At 36.3% G+C, this 16,826-nt stretch overlaps 2 protein-coding genes across 2 annotated transcripts in view; both read left to right on the forward strand.

Moving 5' to 3' along the window:
- Window positions 1–6,990, forward strand: part of LOC110032009 (probable zinc metallopeptidase EGY3, chloroplastic) — a 9,781-nt gene extending 2,791 nt beyond the window's left edge. Inside the window, exons 3-6 of the mRNA XM_020735506.1 lie at window positions 2,041–2,265; window positions 2,430–2,668; window positions 2,758–2,912; window positions 6,509–6,990. Coding sequence (XP_020591165.1) covers window positions 2,041–2,265; window positions 2,430–2,668; window positions 2,758–2,912; window positions 6,509–6,870 — 981 coding nt within the window. The 3' untranslated portion in view covers window positions 6,871–6,990. The remainder of the gene's footprint in view (window positions 1–2,040; window positions 2,266–2,429; window positions 2,669–2,757; window positions 2,913–6,508) is intronic.
- A 153-nt stretch (window positions 6,991–7,143) lies between these two features.
- LOC110032008 (pentatricopeptide repeat-containing protein At3g49710) lies at window positions 7,144–9,632 on the forward strand. The gene has a single exon (XM_020735505.1). The coding sequence runs from the start codon at window positions 7,298–7,300 to the stop codon at window positions 9,464–9,466; it is 2,169 nt and encodes a 722-aa protein (XP_020591164.1). The 5' UTR covers window positions 7,144–7,297; the 3' UTR covers window positions 9,467–9,632.
- Window positions 9,633–16,826: the final 7,194 nt, after the last annotated feature.

Genomic DNA, 16,826 nt, shown 5'->3' on the forward strand with positions numbered 1-16,826 from the left:
CCTTGTCCCTTGCCTTTGTTGGGGTTGATTCGAGATGTTTCTCCTCCTTGTATTTTTCCTTGTTATCCCCATCTTTGACATCATAACTCTTCTTCTCTTCAGGTTTTTTGGACCGCTTTGAATAATCAATCAAGCTTTCAACAACCACGATGGCAGTGGCAAGATCTTGCACTCCTCGCCTCCTAAGCTCGGTCTTTGCCCAATGTTGGAGCTCATCCATGAAGTTGAAAAGAGCATCATTGTTTGAAATATCTAGGATTTCAAGAACCAAACTTGTAAACTCCTCAATGTAGTCTCGAATCAAACTCTTGCGTAAGCCTTCGCAGCCGGACTCGAGCCTCATTCTCGGCACATTCTCGGGATAGAACTGTCTCTTTAGCTCTCTCTTGAGGTCATTGAAAATGGACATGGAGCACAAACCTTTCTCTACATCTCTTTTTTCTCTTCTTTACCAAAGCATAGTGATGTTCGAGAGATAAAGAGAGACAAATTGTATTTTTACATCTTCATCGACAATCCCCATCGCTTCAAAGTATTGCGCTGGTCCCCATAGGAAATTGTTTACTTCCTTCGCGTTGCGAACCCCTCCAAAACTCATAGGTTTTGGAACTTCAATTTTCTTGGCTTTGAAAGTGATCCCTTGTGGATGCCGCTAGTGCCCTCTTGTACAGCGAAATATCTCCACGCATCTCCAAGCTAGCACGCACGTCGCTCATCTCTTTTTCATAGGCTCTTCGCACCTCTTGGAGCTTCCCCAATAAATCCTCCTGCAACTTAGTCATATAGCCCATTAAGGTCTCCTCAAGTTGGAGCATCATACCTCTGATTGTTGAATGGATGGTGACGTCCTCCTCGAGTCCATCATCAGCCCTTTGGCGAAGGTCCTCTACTTGGCCCTCCATGTCATTCATTGCCTCCTCCATCCGAGCAAGGCGCCAATCAAAGTAATGCATAATCTCCTTAGATCGCCCATGTGGCTTGGGTGCAACGGGATCTCTTTGCTCCTGGCGACCCCGCCCTTGAGATGACTCCACATTAGTGGCTTCCGACTCCATCACATGCTCTTTGATGTTTTTTGTCATTCCTTCGAACCAAGACTTTGATATCAACTGTCACGGACTAACTCTCCCCAAGTCACCCGTGCGGCTTTAGCGTTGCCCTTCAGCACTAAATCAGTTTAATCCTCACAGCGTTTGGATTTGTGAGCACCAAGCACTCTAAAGAAGAAGAGCAGAGAGAAAGGAACACCTCACACTTGAATACTTGGAATTTTTGATTGAATGCTTGGTGATTACAAATGAGGGGAGGCACCTCGATTTATGGTCCTCCTTCAAGCCATGAGAATGTTCTAGAATTCCCTACTTTCTAGATTATTCCATATAATTCTTATATAAATGCATAATCCTAGACCCTTCTAGATTCTTCTTGAACTCTTCATGCTCCATCCTTGAGTTCTTCATGGAGTATTGTCTTCCTTTGACCTCTAGAATTGGGTAGAAGTTTCTAGAGTTGTGTGGAACTTAGAGTTGTGTGGAACTCTCTTTCACCTTCTTGGCTCTAGAAGGTTCTTGCCATGTATGCCTCTTCTATAGTTTTCCTTCCCAAGCTTGTCTTGTCATTTCCTTAAGGATGGCAGGGCGTGACAGACAGCTACAATAAGGACATAAATTTTTATAAAACAGTAAACATGAGCACATAAATTTTTAAAACCCCACAAACAAGAAAATAGTTATGGGGCTGAGGCGGGAGCAGTTATCTAATATCTTAATTATTTTATTTTTAATGGTCAACAAACACGAACAGCAAGCTTTTTTTTTAAGTTCCCTTCATTTAGCAATGTTTGTAGATCGAAATGTGCAGAGTTTATCATGTTCTTACAAGTTCTATTCATCTATCCTTTGTTGTGTTTTTCAGAGCATGTTTGGCTTCAATAAATTGGACGGAAAGCAAACGAAATTTAACTGCAAACAAAATGTCCCTTAGTTTTTTGCTTCAAGAATTTCTTGTATCAAAACAGAATCATTTAACTGCAAATTACAGGTTTGCATGGTTCAACCTAAGAAAGAGATGGACCTTCAATTTGAGTACACAAAGCTGAGCACTCCTTGGGGATATGTTAGCGCAATTGCATTATGTGTGACAACATTTGGGACAATAGCTTTGATCAGCGGTTTCTTTCTTAAACCTGGCGCCAGATTTGAAGACTATGTGGCTGATGTCATACCACTTTTTAGTGGTTTCCTGACAATATTAGGGGTTTCTGAGGCATGTTAAGCTTCCATATCCTCCTTTTTTTCTTAATCACTGCAATTTTGTTCCCTTTTCTGTCTCCATTAGATTATGCTAATGTTTCTCTTTACTACTATTCCCATTCCTTGCATTACTTTGGCAAAACATTAATCAATCTGATTATTTATAGCAAACATCAGATTTCGACGAGAATAACAGCTGCTCGCTATGGCGTAACTCTGAGCCCATCATTTTTAATTCCATCTAACTGGACGGGTTGCCTCGGAGTGATCAATAACTATGAGTCGTTGCTTCCCAACAAGAAAGCTTTGTTTGATATTCCAGTTGCTCGCACAGCCAGCGCGTATCTGACTTCGTTAGCGCTGGCAGTCTCTGCATTTATTGCGGATGGAAGCTTGAATGGAGGAGATAATGCACTGTAAGTTCTTAATTGATTCATAAGGTGAAGAAAATTGCAAAATTGTATGCTTTTATAAGGCTCAATGAAGCGCAGTGCTCATTTTGCAGATTTATAAGGCCACAATTCTTCTTCAACAACCCCCTCCTTTCTTTTGTTCAAGTTGTTATAGGTCCCTATGCGGATGAATTGGGGAATGTTTTGCCTAATGCTGTTGAAGGGGTGGGTGTGCCGGTTGATCCCCTTGCTTTTGCTGGCCTTCTAGGTATGCTTCATTCAGCTATTGTATGCTTCTTTCAGTTTCTTTTACAGTTTGTACTTTCCTCCTAAAAGTGAATTCTGAGTGTGCAGATTCTAAGTGTGACAAATTGGTGGAAGTTTAGTTGGATGCGACATAAATGTAAATTGTTGAGTTGAGTATAGCAAGTCTTGGAAGAATGAGTAACGGTAGAGAATATATGAATTAGAAAGTCTTGAAATAAAATCGAAGGACTTCGAGGAAAAAAATAGACTTCATGTAACATAGAGATTTTTCAAAAAGATCTGCAAAGAATAGATATAATACCACTTCTAGGACTCAACATGAATGAATAAAAAACTAGAATTCATAAGTTGATCTTAAATAGCTTGGGATAAAATCAATAATGATGATTTGATGGATAGAATTTAAATTCTTGGTTTTATAGTCTCAATCATGAATGTGAGAAATGACATCTAATTATGTGGACATAGAAATCTCATTTAGTTCTACTTTTTTTACTTGTACTATTCATAGTAAAATAATATGAAAGTAAGGTGAGGATGGATTACTTAACTTTACTCGAAATCATAATATTATAGTATAAACTTTGGGGGCATTTACAATTATACCACATAATTCTTTTGTATTTACGTATCTAACACTTAAACTTTCATATTTACATGTACAACACTCAGATTTTTCGTATCACATCAAAATTATCATTGCTAAATACTTTTTAAAAGTGAAATACAACTTTTCATGCATTGACTTATGATACAAGAGTGTTATAAATGTAAATATCAAACTTTTGGTATTGGATTTATAAATTCATAAGAAATGGGTGGCATGTATGTAAATTTCCCTAAAAGTTAATGTGATAATGGCATACTCACAACATCCCTAGTATCTTTCTAGGGCTCCTAAAAGGTGATTGGGAAACAAATTTAAGGGAGGTGGTTATGGAATAGGAAATGATAATATGTGAGATCGACGATGTGTGGCGATATGTGTTGTTTGACGGTTGTCTCGGCTGAAAACAACAGAGAAACCACTAAATGACAATATACGGACAGTAAGGACGATCCACCACATACAAAAGAAAACTATATAACACTTCAAATAGCACAAAACAGAAAACATCTCTAAACACAATAACAATAGCGAAAAATCCTCCCAAAATATAAAATATATAAATAATCTCTTAATTGAGATACCCTAATTAGAAAATATATAAATAGGAAAGAATCAGAAAAAAAAAAAACTATATTGAAATTAGAAATTGACGACCCTCTATTCGAACCTGCGATCATGGGATCCTTGATTTCGAGTATAATGGGATTAATTGCTAGCGGGATCATGGTTCTGCGAAAAAAAAAAATGTTTCATTGTCATTATCTCTAGTTAAGAGAGGCTTCTCTTTCTTTTGTGGAAGGATCTGAATTCCACTATCTGATGTTCTTTCCCACAATTACCTATGGAGATTTTCAAAGCTATAGTTCATCACTCTTGTATGACTATCTGTCTGGGGATGCACTGATGAACCGGAACTTATCACTCAGTTTACTCTCTATACTTTTCCAAAAATAGCTTAGAAATTACTCATATTTATCTAAAGTGATGACATACTAGATCTCCCCCAACAACGACAACTTAGGAGATAAGGTTGTACATCTAAAAAATTTAAAATTCTCTTATCTAAGATTGACCTATGTCTAGTATCGGTTACTCTAAGTCATGAACCTCTTGCATAATTAATGTTAATCTTGCTGATGCTCCTCGTAAGACCTGTAAAAAAGTAGTTTGTGGATCCACATTCTCAAATTTTATATGAACGCCCCTTACCTCGGATTCACTATCTTTTAAGACAACCAAAGTTATTCCTATTGGAGTTTCTCTCGTGGGCTCAACTTAAATCACTAGCATCTCTCCCTTGTCAATTGCAAGTTGATACTTCTCCTTGATGTCCTTTTTCGCTCATATGTCATTGTTTTTTTTTTCAACTGCTTCATGCTCAGTGAAAGATATCATTCTCCCGTTAGGTAGTCGGATGCAATATGCCCAAAACCATAACGATTAATGCACTTTATGGCTGAGAAATACGGATTTCTCCTCTGGTAGGTCAGTTGAATGCTCCACTAAGTGTACTATTGTTGTCTTATCCTGGGGTTGAACTCTTCTTGTAAGGTGTGGCAGTTTTCTGTTGACGTTGTTTCACCACCTTCAAAGCTAGGATCTATATATCGAGTAGAGACTAATAGGATCGTAGTTGCACCACATTTCTAATAGAAGACACTAGTCCTTTAAGATTACTCACCACTGTATGCTCTTCTAATTCTACCAACTCATATTTCAACATGAGTTGATTAAATTCAGTTGTGTACTCCTTCACAGAAGAATCTCACTAGCGCAGATGATTGAGTTTTATAAACATATATTGTCTGTAATGCAGGTGAAGGTATTTGTGCTACATCTCCCTTTCCATCTTAGGCCAGGTGATGAACTTATTCTTCTCTTCGCATTGTTGAATAAGCTTTTGGTTCTCCCGCCATAAAGAAGCATTCTTCTTATGTTTGATAACTGCCAATTTAATTCTCTTATTACAAGGAACTTATTTACTCTTAAAAATTTATTCCACTATTTAGAGCCACTCAATAAACGTGTCTTGGTCCATGCGATCGTTAAAATCCGGTAAGTCATTCTTCATTCCAATATATTGACTCTTTTGTTGATATTCAATGCTAAATCGATTCGAAATAGACCGTTCATCACTTGAAGCTTCTTGGTGGAAGAAATTTAATTCCTCATCTTGATCGGGTGAGTAACCGTTGTGGCTATTGGTGCCCTCATCGGATCATCTCCTCTCAAAGGCATTAAGTCTCTGTTGCAATTGGGGAATTTTCTGTTGCATATCCTCCATAGTAAGCTCTTGGACTCCTCTCCTTGGCAACATTATGTCCTTTCTCGATCAAGATTTCAACGGGTGTAGGATTATGTAGATAGAAGGTTGGTCAAAGGTTAGAGTTTTGGTTGTAGGTGTTAGGATGAATTGTTGGCGGTGATAGGAAGATTGAATTTTGAAAATTTAAGGTTGGGGATTATGAATCACGTTGGGAATGATTTAGGTATAATGGATTTTTTTTTTTTTAATTGGGACAAGGAAGATAAATTTCTAATAATTTAGTATTTTCGGCTCTGATACTAGATGATCCTTTTCTAAAGCTCCTATAAGGTGTTTAGGAAGAGGAAAAGGGAGGTGATTGTGGAGTAGTAGCAGAAGGATAATATGCAAGGTCGATGGTGTTTGGAAGCGAATAAGCGTTGTTCGATGGCTGTCCCTGCTCAAAATTGCGGAGGGAACCAAGAAATGATGATATACAAATGGTGAGGAGAATCCATCACCTGTTCCTTAGTAAAATATGGAGACATCTTTTGTAAAAAGAAATGATAAAATACTCTGAAGAGCATAAAACAAAAAAAATATTTCGAAACACAATAATAATAGACTTGAAAAAAACCTGTATCAACGGAAATCTTTTTTAACTTCAATCTCATCCCAACAATTATGTCAAATGAGACTTTTGATAATGTGTTTTTGTACATGTATAATCCTTGTGTTGCAGGGATAGTAGTGACCTCGCTGAACTTGCTGCCATGTGGAAGACTCGAAGGAGGCAGAATCGCACAGGCTTTGTTTGGAAGAAGCACAGCAACTCTGCTTTCTTTTGCGACTTCACTGCTGCTGGGAATCGGTGGACTGAGCGGCAGTGTGCTTTGCTTGGCCTGGGGCTTGTTTGCAACCTTCTTTCGTGGCGGAGAAGAAATTCCGGCCAGGGATGAGATCAGTCCCCTCGGCGAGGACCGTTATGCATGGGGCTTGGTCTTGGCCGTAGTTTGTTTCCTTACACTCTTGCCCAATGGAGGAGGAACCTTCTCAAGCTCCTTCCTCAATCCTCCATTTTTTAGAGGAGACGGGAGCTTCTAAGAGCTACCTTTCATTTGTAAATCAATCTTGTAATGCATTATCAATCCTTCTTTTTTGAGGCATACTTCAATACTGTATGAGAAACATTAATAATTCTTATTGTTATTATTATTATTATTATTATTATTATTATTATTGTTTGTGTTCATATAAATATAAATAAGCTTGGAGTAGTAAGAACCTTTTATATTAGTTTCAAACTAATGCTATCAAAACCATCCGAGAACAGTAAAAAATTGTGATGAAAGCTGACAAAAGGTATTCTTTTTTAGGTAAAGATGTGAGGGGAGAAGAAAAAGAGGAGAGAAAAATTACATCTTGGTTCATCATTTTGAGTGTTTGAATACAATTTGATTCATGAGTGTTCATCAACAAAGACGGGATTTTTTTGGAGGTAGCTTACATGAACAATACAGACAGACGGTAGATGAGCCTGGCTTTTGCCCACTCCCGGAGCTCAACAAATAGCTTTCTTCTCTTCCGCAATCTGCTCAAAACTTGTATCGCAAACCGAGACCTCGTCGTCGGCCGCAGCATCCACGCCCTCTACCTCAAGTCTTTCATTCCTCCTGACACCTACCTCTCCAACCACTTAGTCCTTCTCTACTCTCGATGCCGCCAACTAAATCTCGCCCGCCAACTGTTCGACGAAATACCCCAACCGAATGTCTTCTCATACAACACCCTCCTCGCCGCTTACGTCCACGAGTCACAGACTCACCTCGCTACCGACCTCTTCTCCCGCATTCCCAACCCAGATCTCGTTTCCTTCAACACACTCCTCTCGGCTTACGCAGCCGTAGGTCGCGCCGCCGATGCCATAGCCCTCTTCTCCCAAATGCGCCATTTTGATTCTAACATGGACGGCTTCACACTCTCCGCTGTGTTGTCCTCTCTCCGCCTCAGTGGCGTCGAGCAGTTCCATACCATCGCCATCACAACTGGTCTCTATTCTTACGTCTCCGTCAACAACGCTCTCATATGTTGCTACAGCAGAGCCGGCTTGCTTATAGATGCTGAGCAGTTGTTCCATGAAATTCCTGTTATGGATCGTGATGCAGTTTCATGGAACTGCATGATTGTTTCTTATGGGCAGCATCGGGAGGGATCGAAAGCATTGAGCTTGTTTCAAGAGATGATCAGGCGAGGCTTTGTCGTCGACATGTACACACTTGCAAGCGTTCTGACAGTTTTTACGACGTTGAAAGACCTTGCTGGCGGAATGCAGTTTCATTCTTTCTTAATCAAGAGCGCTTTTGAGAAGAATCCCCATGCCGGCAGTGGCCTGGCTGATCTCTATTCCAAATGCTGCAGAGTTTCGGACGCCATGAAGGCGTTTGAGGAGGTTGAAGAGCCTGATTTAGTTGTCTGGAACACGATGATCTCCGGTTTCTCGTTGGATGATGAGTACTTAGAGGAAGGGTTACAGTTCTTCCGACGCATGCAACGCGCTGGATTTCGTCCCGATGATTGCAGCTTCGTCTGCTGCATTAGCGCTTGCTCAAACCTCTCGTCCCCGTCACAAGGCCAACAGCTGCACTCTCTCGCAATGAAGTCCGACTTTCCCACAAATTTAGTATCCGTGAACAACGCGCTGATATCAATGTACTCCAAGTGCGGGAACCTCAAGGATGCCGACAAACTGTTTGTCAGAATGCCCGAACGGAACTCTGTTTCATATAATTCTATTATTGCAGCTTATGCCCAACACGGCCTCGGTCTTCACGCTTTGAAATTGTTCGGCGAGATGCTCGTTTCAAAGAACGAGCCAACCAGCATAACATTCATCTCAGTCCTCTCGGCTTGCGCGCACACTGGGAGAGTCGATGAAGGCCAGCGTTACTTCGATTCCATGCAGAAAGATCACAACTTTGAGCCATCGGAAGAACATTACTCCTGCATGATCAACCTTCTCTCCCGCGCAGGCAAGTTCGGTGAAGTGGAGCAGATGATCAAAACAATGCCTTTTGATCCAGGGGCGATTGGCTGGGCGGCTGTGCTCGGCGCTTGCAGAACACATGGCAACTTGGAGCTCGGAGCACGAGCAGCGGAGAAGCTTCTTGAGCTCGATCCTTCGAACGCCTCCGCTTATGTGATGCTCGCCAACATGCATGCAAGCTTTGGGAACTGGGAGGAGATGGCTAGTTCTCGGAAATTGATGAGGGATCGAGGCGTGAGGAAGAAACCAGGTTGCAGTTGGATTGAAATGGGAAAGGTGATTCATTTATTCGTAGCTGATGATGTTTCTCACCCTCAGATTAAAGATATATATCGGTTCTTGGAGGAGATTTCAGAGAAGATGAAGCAGGCGGGGTATGTACCTGATGTGAAGTGGTCACTGGTGAGGGATGATGTTAGGGAAGGAGTGGCGAGGTTGGGTCACCACAGTGAGAAACTGGCTGTTGCGTTTGGGTTGATCAGCACGGCGGATGGTACGCCCATACTCGTCATGAAAAACCTTAGAATCTGTGGAGATTGTCACAACGCAATCAAGTTTATTTCCAAGATTGCAGGGAGGGAGATCACAGTCAGGGATGCGCATAGGTTTCATTGCTTCTCCAGTGATGGGAGCTGTTCCTGTGGAGAATTTTGGTGACGCTTCTGTTAAATCATAGGAGTTCTCTGAAGAGAAATTTTGTACATTTTTTGACTTGAAAACTAAGGCTAAATTTCTTTGTTTTGACTTGGTAATGATTCTTACAAGCATTTTTTCAGCTAATAAATTGATGTTGTTGGACGAACTTTTTATATCAAGCTATCCATTGGGCCATTTTGACAGAACGTGATAACTTATACCAGTCATGTTTTATTTTCTGAATCTATTATACAAAAAAGAGATAAAATCAAGTGGCTTGGCTTAATTAAAATAATTCACTTTATAAGTAAGATTATAAAAAATTATTTTTTTCTTTGAACTAGTGAACATATGATTACAAAGATGAAAAAATTGATTTGATGAACTTTAATTATGGATTGCTAGAGAAATAATAGAAGGTGATTACTGACAATGATGATTTGATGGCATTCGTGAAGCAGTAGCGATTGAGTGATGGCGGTTGAATTACAATGATCAAACAAGATTTATCGAGTGATTTTGGTTGGATGATAGCAATCACTTATAATCAAATATGGCTTTAGAAAGTTTCTTGATCTTGAAGCTTTTTATTTGTACTTTTCTTTATTGACAATGTAGTAGGTAGCCTAATTATTCTTCTGGTGTACAGTTAATGATTCTAGATCACAATCAATTTTAATATTTCAAGTGGCCAAATAAAAAATTAAATGGTTTTAAATGTTAACTTATAAACATGACATACTTTAGTCTAAGAAATTTATATTTAATGAATTAGATTTTCACATTGCTAATTCAAAGAAGAAAAGTAGTTCCTAAACATATATGATGAAAATGTTATAAATTTCGGTAAGTAAAATCAAAGTTTACACAGATTAAAATAAAAATATCACGCTCGGCTTGAATCTCTTTTCACTCTAAGACAATTCACTCTTTTACTATGCACTTCATAATTCACACTCACACTCTTACACACTCTCTAAGCACTTACACTCACTAGTTTCTTCCCCAGCATTCTTTCTTGTTCCAAGAGTGTCCAACACGAGCCTTTTGGTAACATTTTGAGCTATTATCATCCCATTGATCAAAACATCAATAAACCACAAAAAACTACCATAAGTTGGTGGGCAGCATTGGGGCATTGCAAATGGGTGTAGCAGCGCTGGGTTTGAGCTCTGCATTTCGTGACTTTGAATCATCAAACGTGGTCTTAAGGTGTGGCAGTGTTAGTTATGGCGACATGGTGGAAATAGTATCTAACATTAAGGCACTTGGAATTTAACGTTGCAGTGTCATTTCTTCCAGATTTTCATTGGAATTTCGCCATAGCACCATAGCACTTGCCTCACTATGTCGAGGCACTTACTTCAAACACTAGGGCACTATTTTTTGCTTTTTTTCATTTCTTCTAAGTGCTATCTTTATTTCTGTGTACTGCAAAAATACACGACATATATCCACGAAAAACATAAAAATAATTATAAAAAATGTTCTTAACACACTATAATATCACAAGCTACCCAATCATCCTCAACCTAAGCTTTTACCTTATTAATTGAGATCTATAAATTAAGGCTCTATCATGGTTTGTGGCTCTAATAAACTCTCAAGGTTAATTGTTTACTTATTTCATCTTCATCCTCCCTTCCAATTATGAAACCACCATAAATTTCTATCATCTAATATTATTTAGTCATATCAAAGAGACTATACCATCATAGGTGAAAGATATCCTCTTCCACCCTATATAGTCAGTGCATGATTTTAGATTAAAAGCAGAAATCTCTATTTGACTAAAAAACTATTATTTTTAATGGCCAAATCTAACTTAAAAAAATCTAAAATTATGATTATGACCAGAGTGGTATGAAACCATAGAATATACATAATTTGATCCATCACTCTTCTTTCGGGTGGGTCCCATCAACAAAAAGGTCAGAATAAGTATAAAGCATTACCTTAGCAGGTTAGTCTCATATCCTTAAATGAAATCCCACTTAGGCTTTGTTAGGCCCAAAAATATTGATCGGCAAACACAGCATTATTATGTCTTAGAATGACATATTGTTTATGCCATAGCAACACATAATCTATATTGTGCTAATATAAATCCATAGCAAATTTGCAAAGTGTCTCCATATCAACAAGTCGATAAATAAATAAAGATATATCATGTTCATATTATTATAGATGTTTCTCTCAGAAATGACACGATATCTATTTATGTTCAACTAAATCATAATTAGTCATCATTGGTGAAGACAATCGGCAATATAGTTCGAGCATTGAGAACTTCTTTCGTTATTTATTTTATATATAAGGTTTCATACCATCCAAACATTTATAAGTAGATTATTAAAGGTTCACTTGATATTATAATGTAGATGTAGTATGGTAGCAATTATTCAAAAATTTAAAAGAAAAAGTTTATATAATTGATCGGATAACAAAGTCCTTCTGTGAACCAAACTCCCCCCCCCCCCCCCCCGGCTTCAAAGACTGTTCGCTTTTTTGTGTCGCACAGCTACATCGCTCTCGTGTATGGATGAGATAATTGGATTTCTTTAGAGAAGATGACATTTCATCATGATTTCATTGTGAAAGGTCTTAATCTCCAAATTCTATTATTAATAACTATAAGAAAGTATCAACATTCATCTTACACTACATCTGTGAATATTCCCATAACATCAATATATAACAAATCATTTTGATACATTTCATTGGCGTCTTCTCAATTATATAAAAGAAAATAGGCATTTTGTAACATTTTTAAACTATTGAAATATTCAACCAAGTAAAACTCCACAATTTTTCATTAAATAAAATTTTTAAATAAAACATTTTGTAATTTTTTATTTTATTTAATTATTTAAGTGAGTGATAAAAAAAAAGAAAATCAATATCAAATATCATCCTCCATACTTAGATGTCCTTGCACATAAAATTTATGCCATTAAAAATCATTATTCCACACATACACACACACACACACATATACATATATATATATACATATATATATATATATATATATATATACTAGTATTTAAAAAAAAATAAATGTCAGATTATTAAATAATTCAAAGAAACTATTAGTTAATGACAGATGTCACCATTTTATTTTAATATTAAATTTATCTCAAAACATTCCCATGATCGTGTGACGAAAAAATTTATTGAGTAAGAATTGAAATCATTTGGGTGGGGTGAATGATGCTGGAGAAATAGGGGACAAATGTGACCTCTGATGGACTTGTATAGAATAGTCACTGTGTAAGGTCCATTTACTGATCGCCTCTTGTCGGCCCATTGGGCCACATAGGACAAGGCATGCTATGATTTGCACTGTGCTTCTATATCTGCTTTTCAATTCAGTTTTTTATTTTATTTATTTATTTATTTATTATTTTTCAGGAAAGATGAGTGCATGTATGATAACTTACACATCCAATTACCATGCTGTGTAAAAATGGAGTATTATAAAACTATTACTGTTTTGCAGTTTATTAATTTTTTTTTTTTCTCTGAGAAAAAAGTGATCCTAAAAAAATATGTGTGATTCAAATTCATGACTTCATGATACAAAACTATACTCTTAATAATTATGTTGCTGGCAAGTGCACATTATAGTTATTACATAACAAAATTGAGTTGAAATCTGGCTCGACCGACATTTTATTAGAAAAGTTTGTTTTAAAATAATAATAAAATGAAAATAAATTACATAAATATCATATAATTTTTATATATCGATACATATAATTTTGAAATTTAATTCTTTTATCATGACAGTGTCGAAATTTTTGTACAAAAAAAATTAATAATATGCATATTTTTATGTGATACTAAAGATTTGAGTATAGAAAATAGTTTTAAATAATAGAATTGAAGAGGTTTGATTTATACAACAAAGGATTGTCATAGCGAAAGAAGATTTACACGCAAACCACTTAATTCTTATGTATTTACATATCAAATTTCTAAATTTTATTTTTGACATTTGAGTTCGTTTGGTACGACAGCAGTTGTTTGAATGAAGTTGCTGAAGAAGAAACTATTAAAAAAATTACGGTGGCTATTACAAGATTATTTTTTTTTAGAAAAAGCAAGACAGCAGCGTTCTAACAGCCACCACAGGTAGTCAGATATGATGAGAAAACACAACTTTTAGTTGTATCTTTCTGAGAATGCAGGGGAAAAATTGTTTTACCGAATGGAAAAAACTGTGGTGCGGCACCACAACGCCAGCCCCAACCGCATTTTTATATAAATTGTAGGATTAAAATTAGATCATGTGAATAATTGGGACTACTTTGACACCACCCAATTTTGTAGACTATGCAGTTCATATAAGGTTGGTACAGCTAGTGGGCTACCACGGAGGTAGAATGCGACACATCGTGATGGATTTTTGTTGCTTATAAATAAGAAATTCATTTTAGTTAATTTCCACATGTTTGGGCATATAAAGAAGGATAAAGGCCAGCTTAGCTAATTTCATGCAAAACATAATTTAAGTGATCAATTCTGGCTGATAGTGACATGGCTTAATTGATTAGCTTACTTAAGTTCGACGCAAAATTATTATTAAAAATAACGGCAGGAGTTGGAGAGAAGAATAAAATCTAGAAAGTTATTTAATAAATTTTATTAAAATATAAAGCAATTGGCCAATTATTATCTCCTATAAATTTATAAAAATTATAGCCTAAAGAATCTTAGCAAATAATATATGGTAAATAAATTATGAGCTAAAAAAATTGCCTCTCCTAAATTTAATTAATTGATAATAATTTAATTTTAATTATGCTTTTAATGTAATAACTATATTTATGATAATTAAAAATTTAAGGAAAAAAAGTTTTAATTTGGATGCTCACCATCAGTTGAAATTTGATTTCGCCATCCCTCTCCTCGATTTTGATTTCACCATGGTGTGCATTCTAAATTATTTTCATGAGTAATAGACAACTATGCTCAGCTTAATTTTTCTTTTTTTTTTAATATATATATCTTCTCTCTTTTATTAATACTTAAAAAATCAACATGGTGTTAAAGAAAATATTCTGAGAGCTACTCCCCTCTCCTGCTTAGTCACTAATAATCTTATCCTGATTTTACCTCTCTGCATTGCCCTAGTGAATCCTTCAAGTTCCAATGATAGCAACGGTTTAGAAAATGTCAATTAGAAAGTGTGAACTATGCACCTCCCAAAATTAGAGCATCCATTCCCTCACAACTCAAATTCCTACTTTCAAATGTCAAAAAACATCATCAATAAATAACACACCAAAGATAAATTATGCCACATGTCACTCATTAATTATAAAGTCCTTCTGGGCAACCAACCTTGGAAAATAAACCCTCAATAAGATGGACTTACACTCTCAACTCACAATACAAATTCAATATACTTTTGAACCAAAGCTTAGTCATAGCTATCTTTTGTGTCATCTCTACCTAATCCCTTCTTACTTACATACTCAACTTAATTAGAGCAACATTGATGAAAGGCTACAATTCTCAAGCCACTCTCAAATGTGCCAACTCAATATTAAAATGCACAGCACATTACCATAAAAATTATTCAATGATATTCTAATATCTTTTATTCATTAACAATAAAATTGATCGCATCATTACTATCAATGTGGTCATTGATCCTAAGGACAATGTCTTGTAAACACTCCATTCTTCCACTCATCTACCAATTATTTTAGATAACTATATGAATCAAACTTTATTCAATCATCATAGATGGTGTATATTCTCTCTTTATACTGAAGAAGTCAGTAGTGGGAGAATTTTATAATACCCACAACTTGACTTCCCCGTGGAACTAGTTGTCTCATACAATTAAGGAAACATATGCTTTCCCTAAGTCTTAAAAATTGAGGGAATGCTCAACTTATAAAAATCAATCATTTCTATTATGATTGAAAAGACTTCAATATCTAAAGAGAAAATATTCATCTAATATCATAGGCAACCCAAACTTTTTATAATAAAATGGGACACTTTTCCTTGAAATGTCACTTAAAAATGCATTCACACTTCAATGTCAATTATTCCAATTCTAAAGCTCACCTTGTTAGCCAATCACCTACCTAATGCCATGTGGTAACTTGAGTCCAGTGCCACATCCCACCTCACACTGGCTATTCTCATCTTCATAACTCCTTATAAAATAAGGAGATTAATAAAATGGTGATTGTCATTAAGCAAACACTACCCATTTCCAAATTAATTCAAAGACTTATACCAACCCCTAACCACTTATGATAAATTCTCTTATTTATTTTCATAATCTATCAAATTATACAATCTTGATCAATGAATTTAGTATTGATAACTCTTGTATAATTTTTATAATTCTTATGAGTTAAGATATAGAACATGAAGGACACTGCATCATCTTCATATGATCATGTCTACACCAACTCTATATTGTCTTATCACCTTTAGCTCTAAGTATACACCCCTAGCCACTGATTCAACCTTCATATAGCTTGCTAGAAGCACTAGGCATCAAAGGCTTAAACACCCAAAACTTTCCAGTCTTTTTACTGACTTCAAAGTATTATTGTGTAATTATAAGTGGTAGTTTTTCTCATGTAAAACTTATTAACTCAAATGTATGGTTTCTTGTTTTATCAAATCAAAGTTATTGATAATATATTGCTTCATTGGTAACTTCCCTAAACTCTGTTAGCTATTCCCCATGTTATCAAAATTTGAAGCTATCTCTAGGTTTACTCAATTCAAACAAATGTCCAAACTCTGATTCTCTACATCTATCAAACAACTTTGCTTTGATGTAAAAAGCGAACACAGACAAACCAAAGCCTTCAAAAAGTTTTAAAATGGATACATAAATTAATAATATAGTTGACTCTATACCATAGGAACAAAATGATGTTGCTAAACATACACTAATGTTTCCTTACAATGACTAGAACATTCACATCTTCTCCCATAACTAAGAGTCAACACTCTTCTTATCACTCTCCAATAAGTAATTAACCTTACCCAAAAATCTAATACAAATTATATGACTACTTAGATGTAAAAATATTTAGTGTCAATGTTTTCCATAGATTCCATCATTCTTAGCAATAAGTTCTCTCTAAAATCAATTAGTTGTGTCTTTCTAAGGCGCACTTTCTCTCATAAAGGCTATAAGTGGCTCAATATTACAAATGACAAGATTATCAAATCTCATCATTTTTATGGTCAATGAACATCTTTTCATGTGAAATTGCCACCAATCTCACAACATAACCACCTTAAGGATGGGTGCAAGTGAGTCAATCCAACTCGTGAGCCGGCTTGAGCTCGACTCGATTTAGTGGCTCGTGAACTGAGCTTGACGAGCTAACAA

The sequence above is a fragment of the Phalaenopsis equestris genome, unplaced genomic scaffold (assembly GCF_001263595.1).
Source record: "Phalaenopsis equestris unplaced genomic scaffold, ASM126359v1 Scaffold000873, whole genome shotgun sequence".
NCBI classification, from domain to species: Eukaryota; Viridiplantae; Streptophyta; class Magnoliopsida; order Asparagales; family Orchidaceae; genus Phalaenopsis; species Phalaenopsis equestris.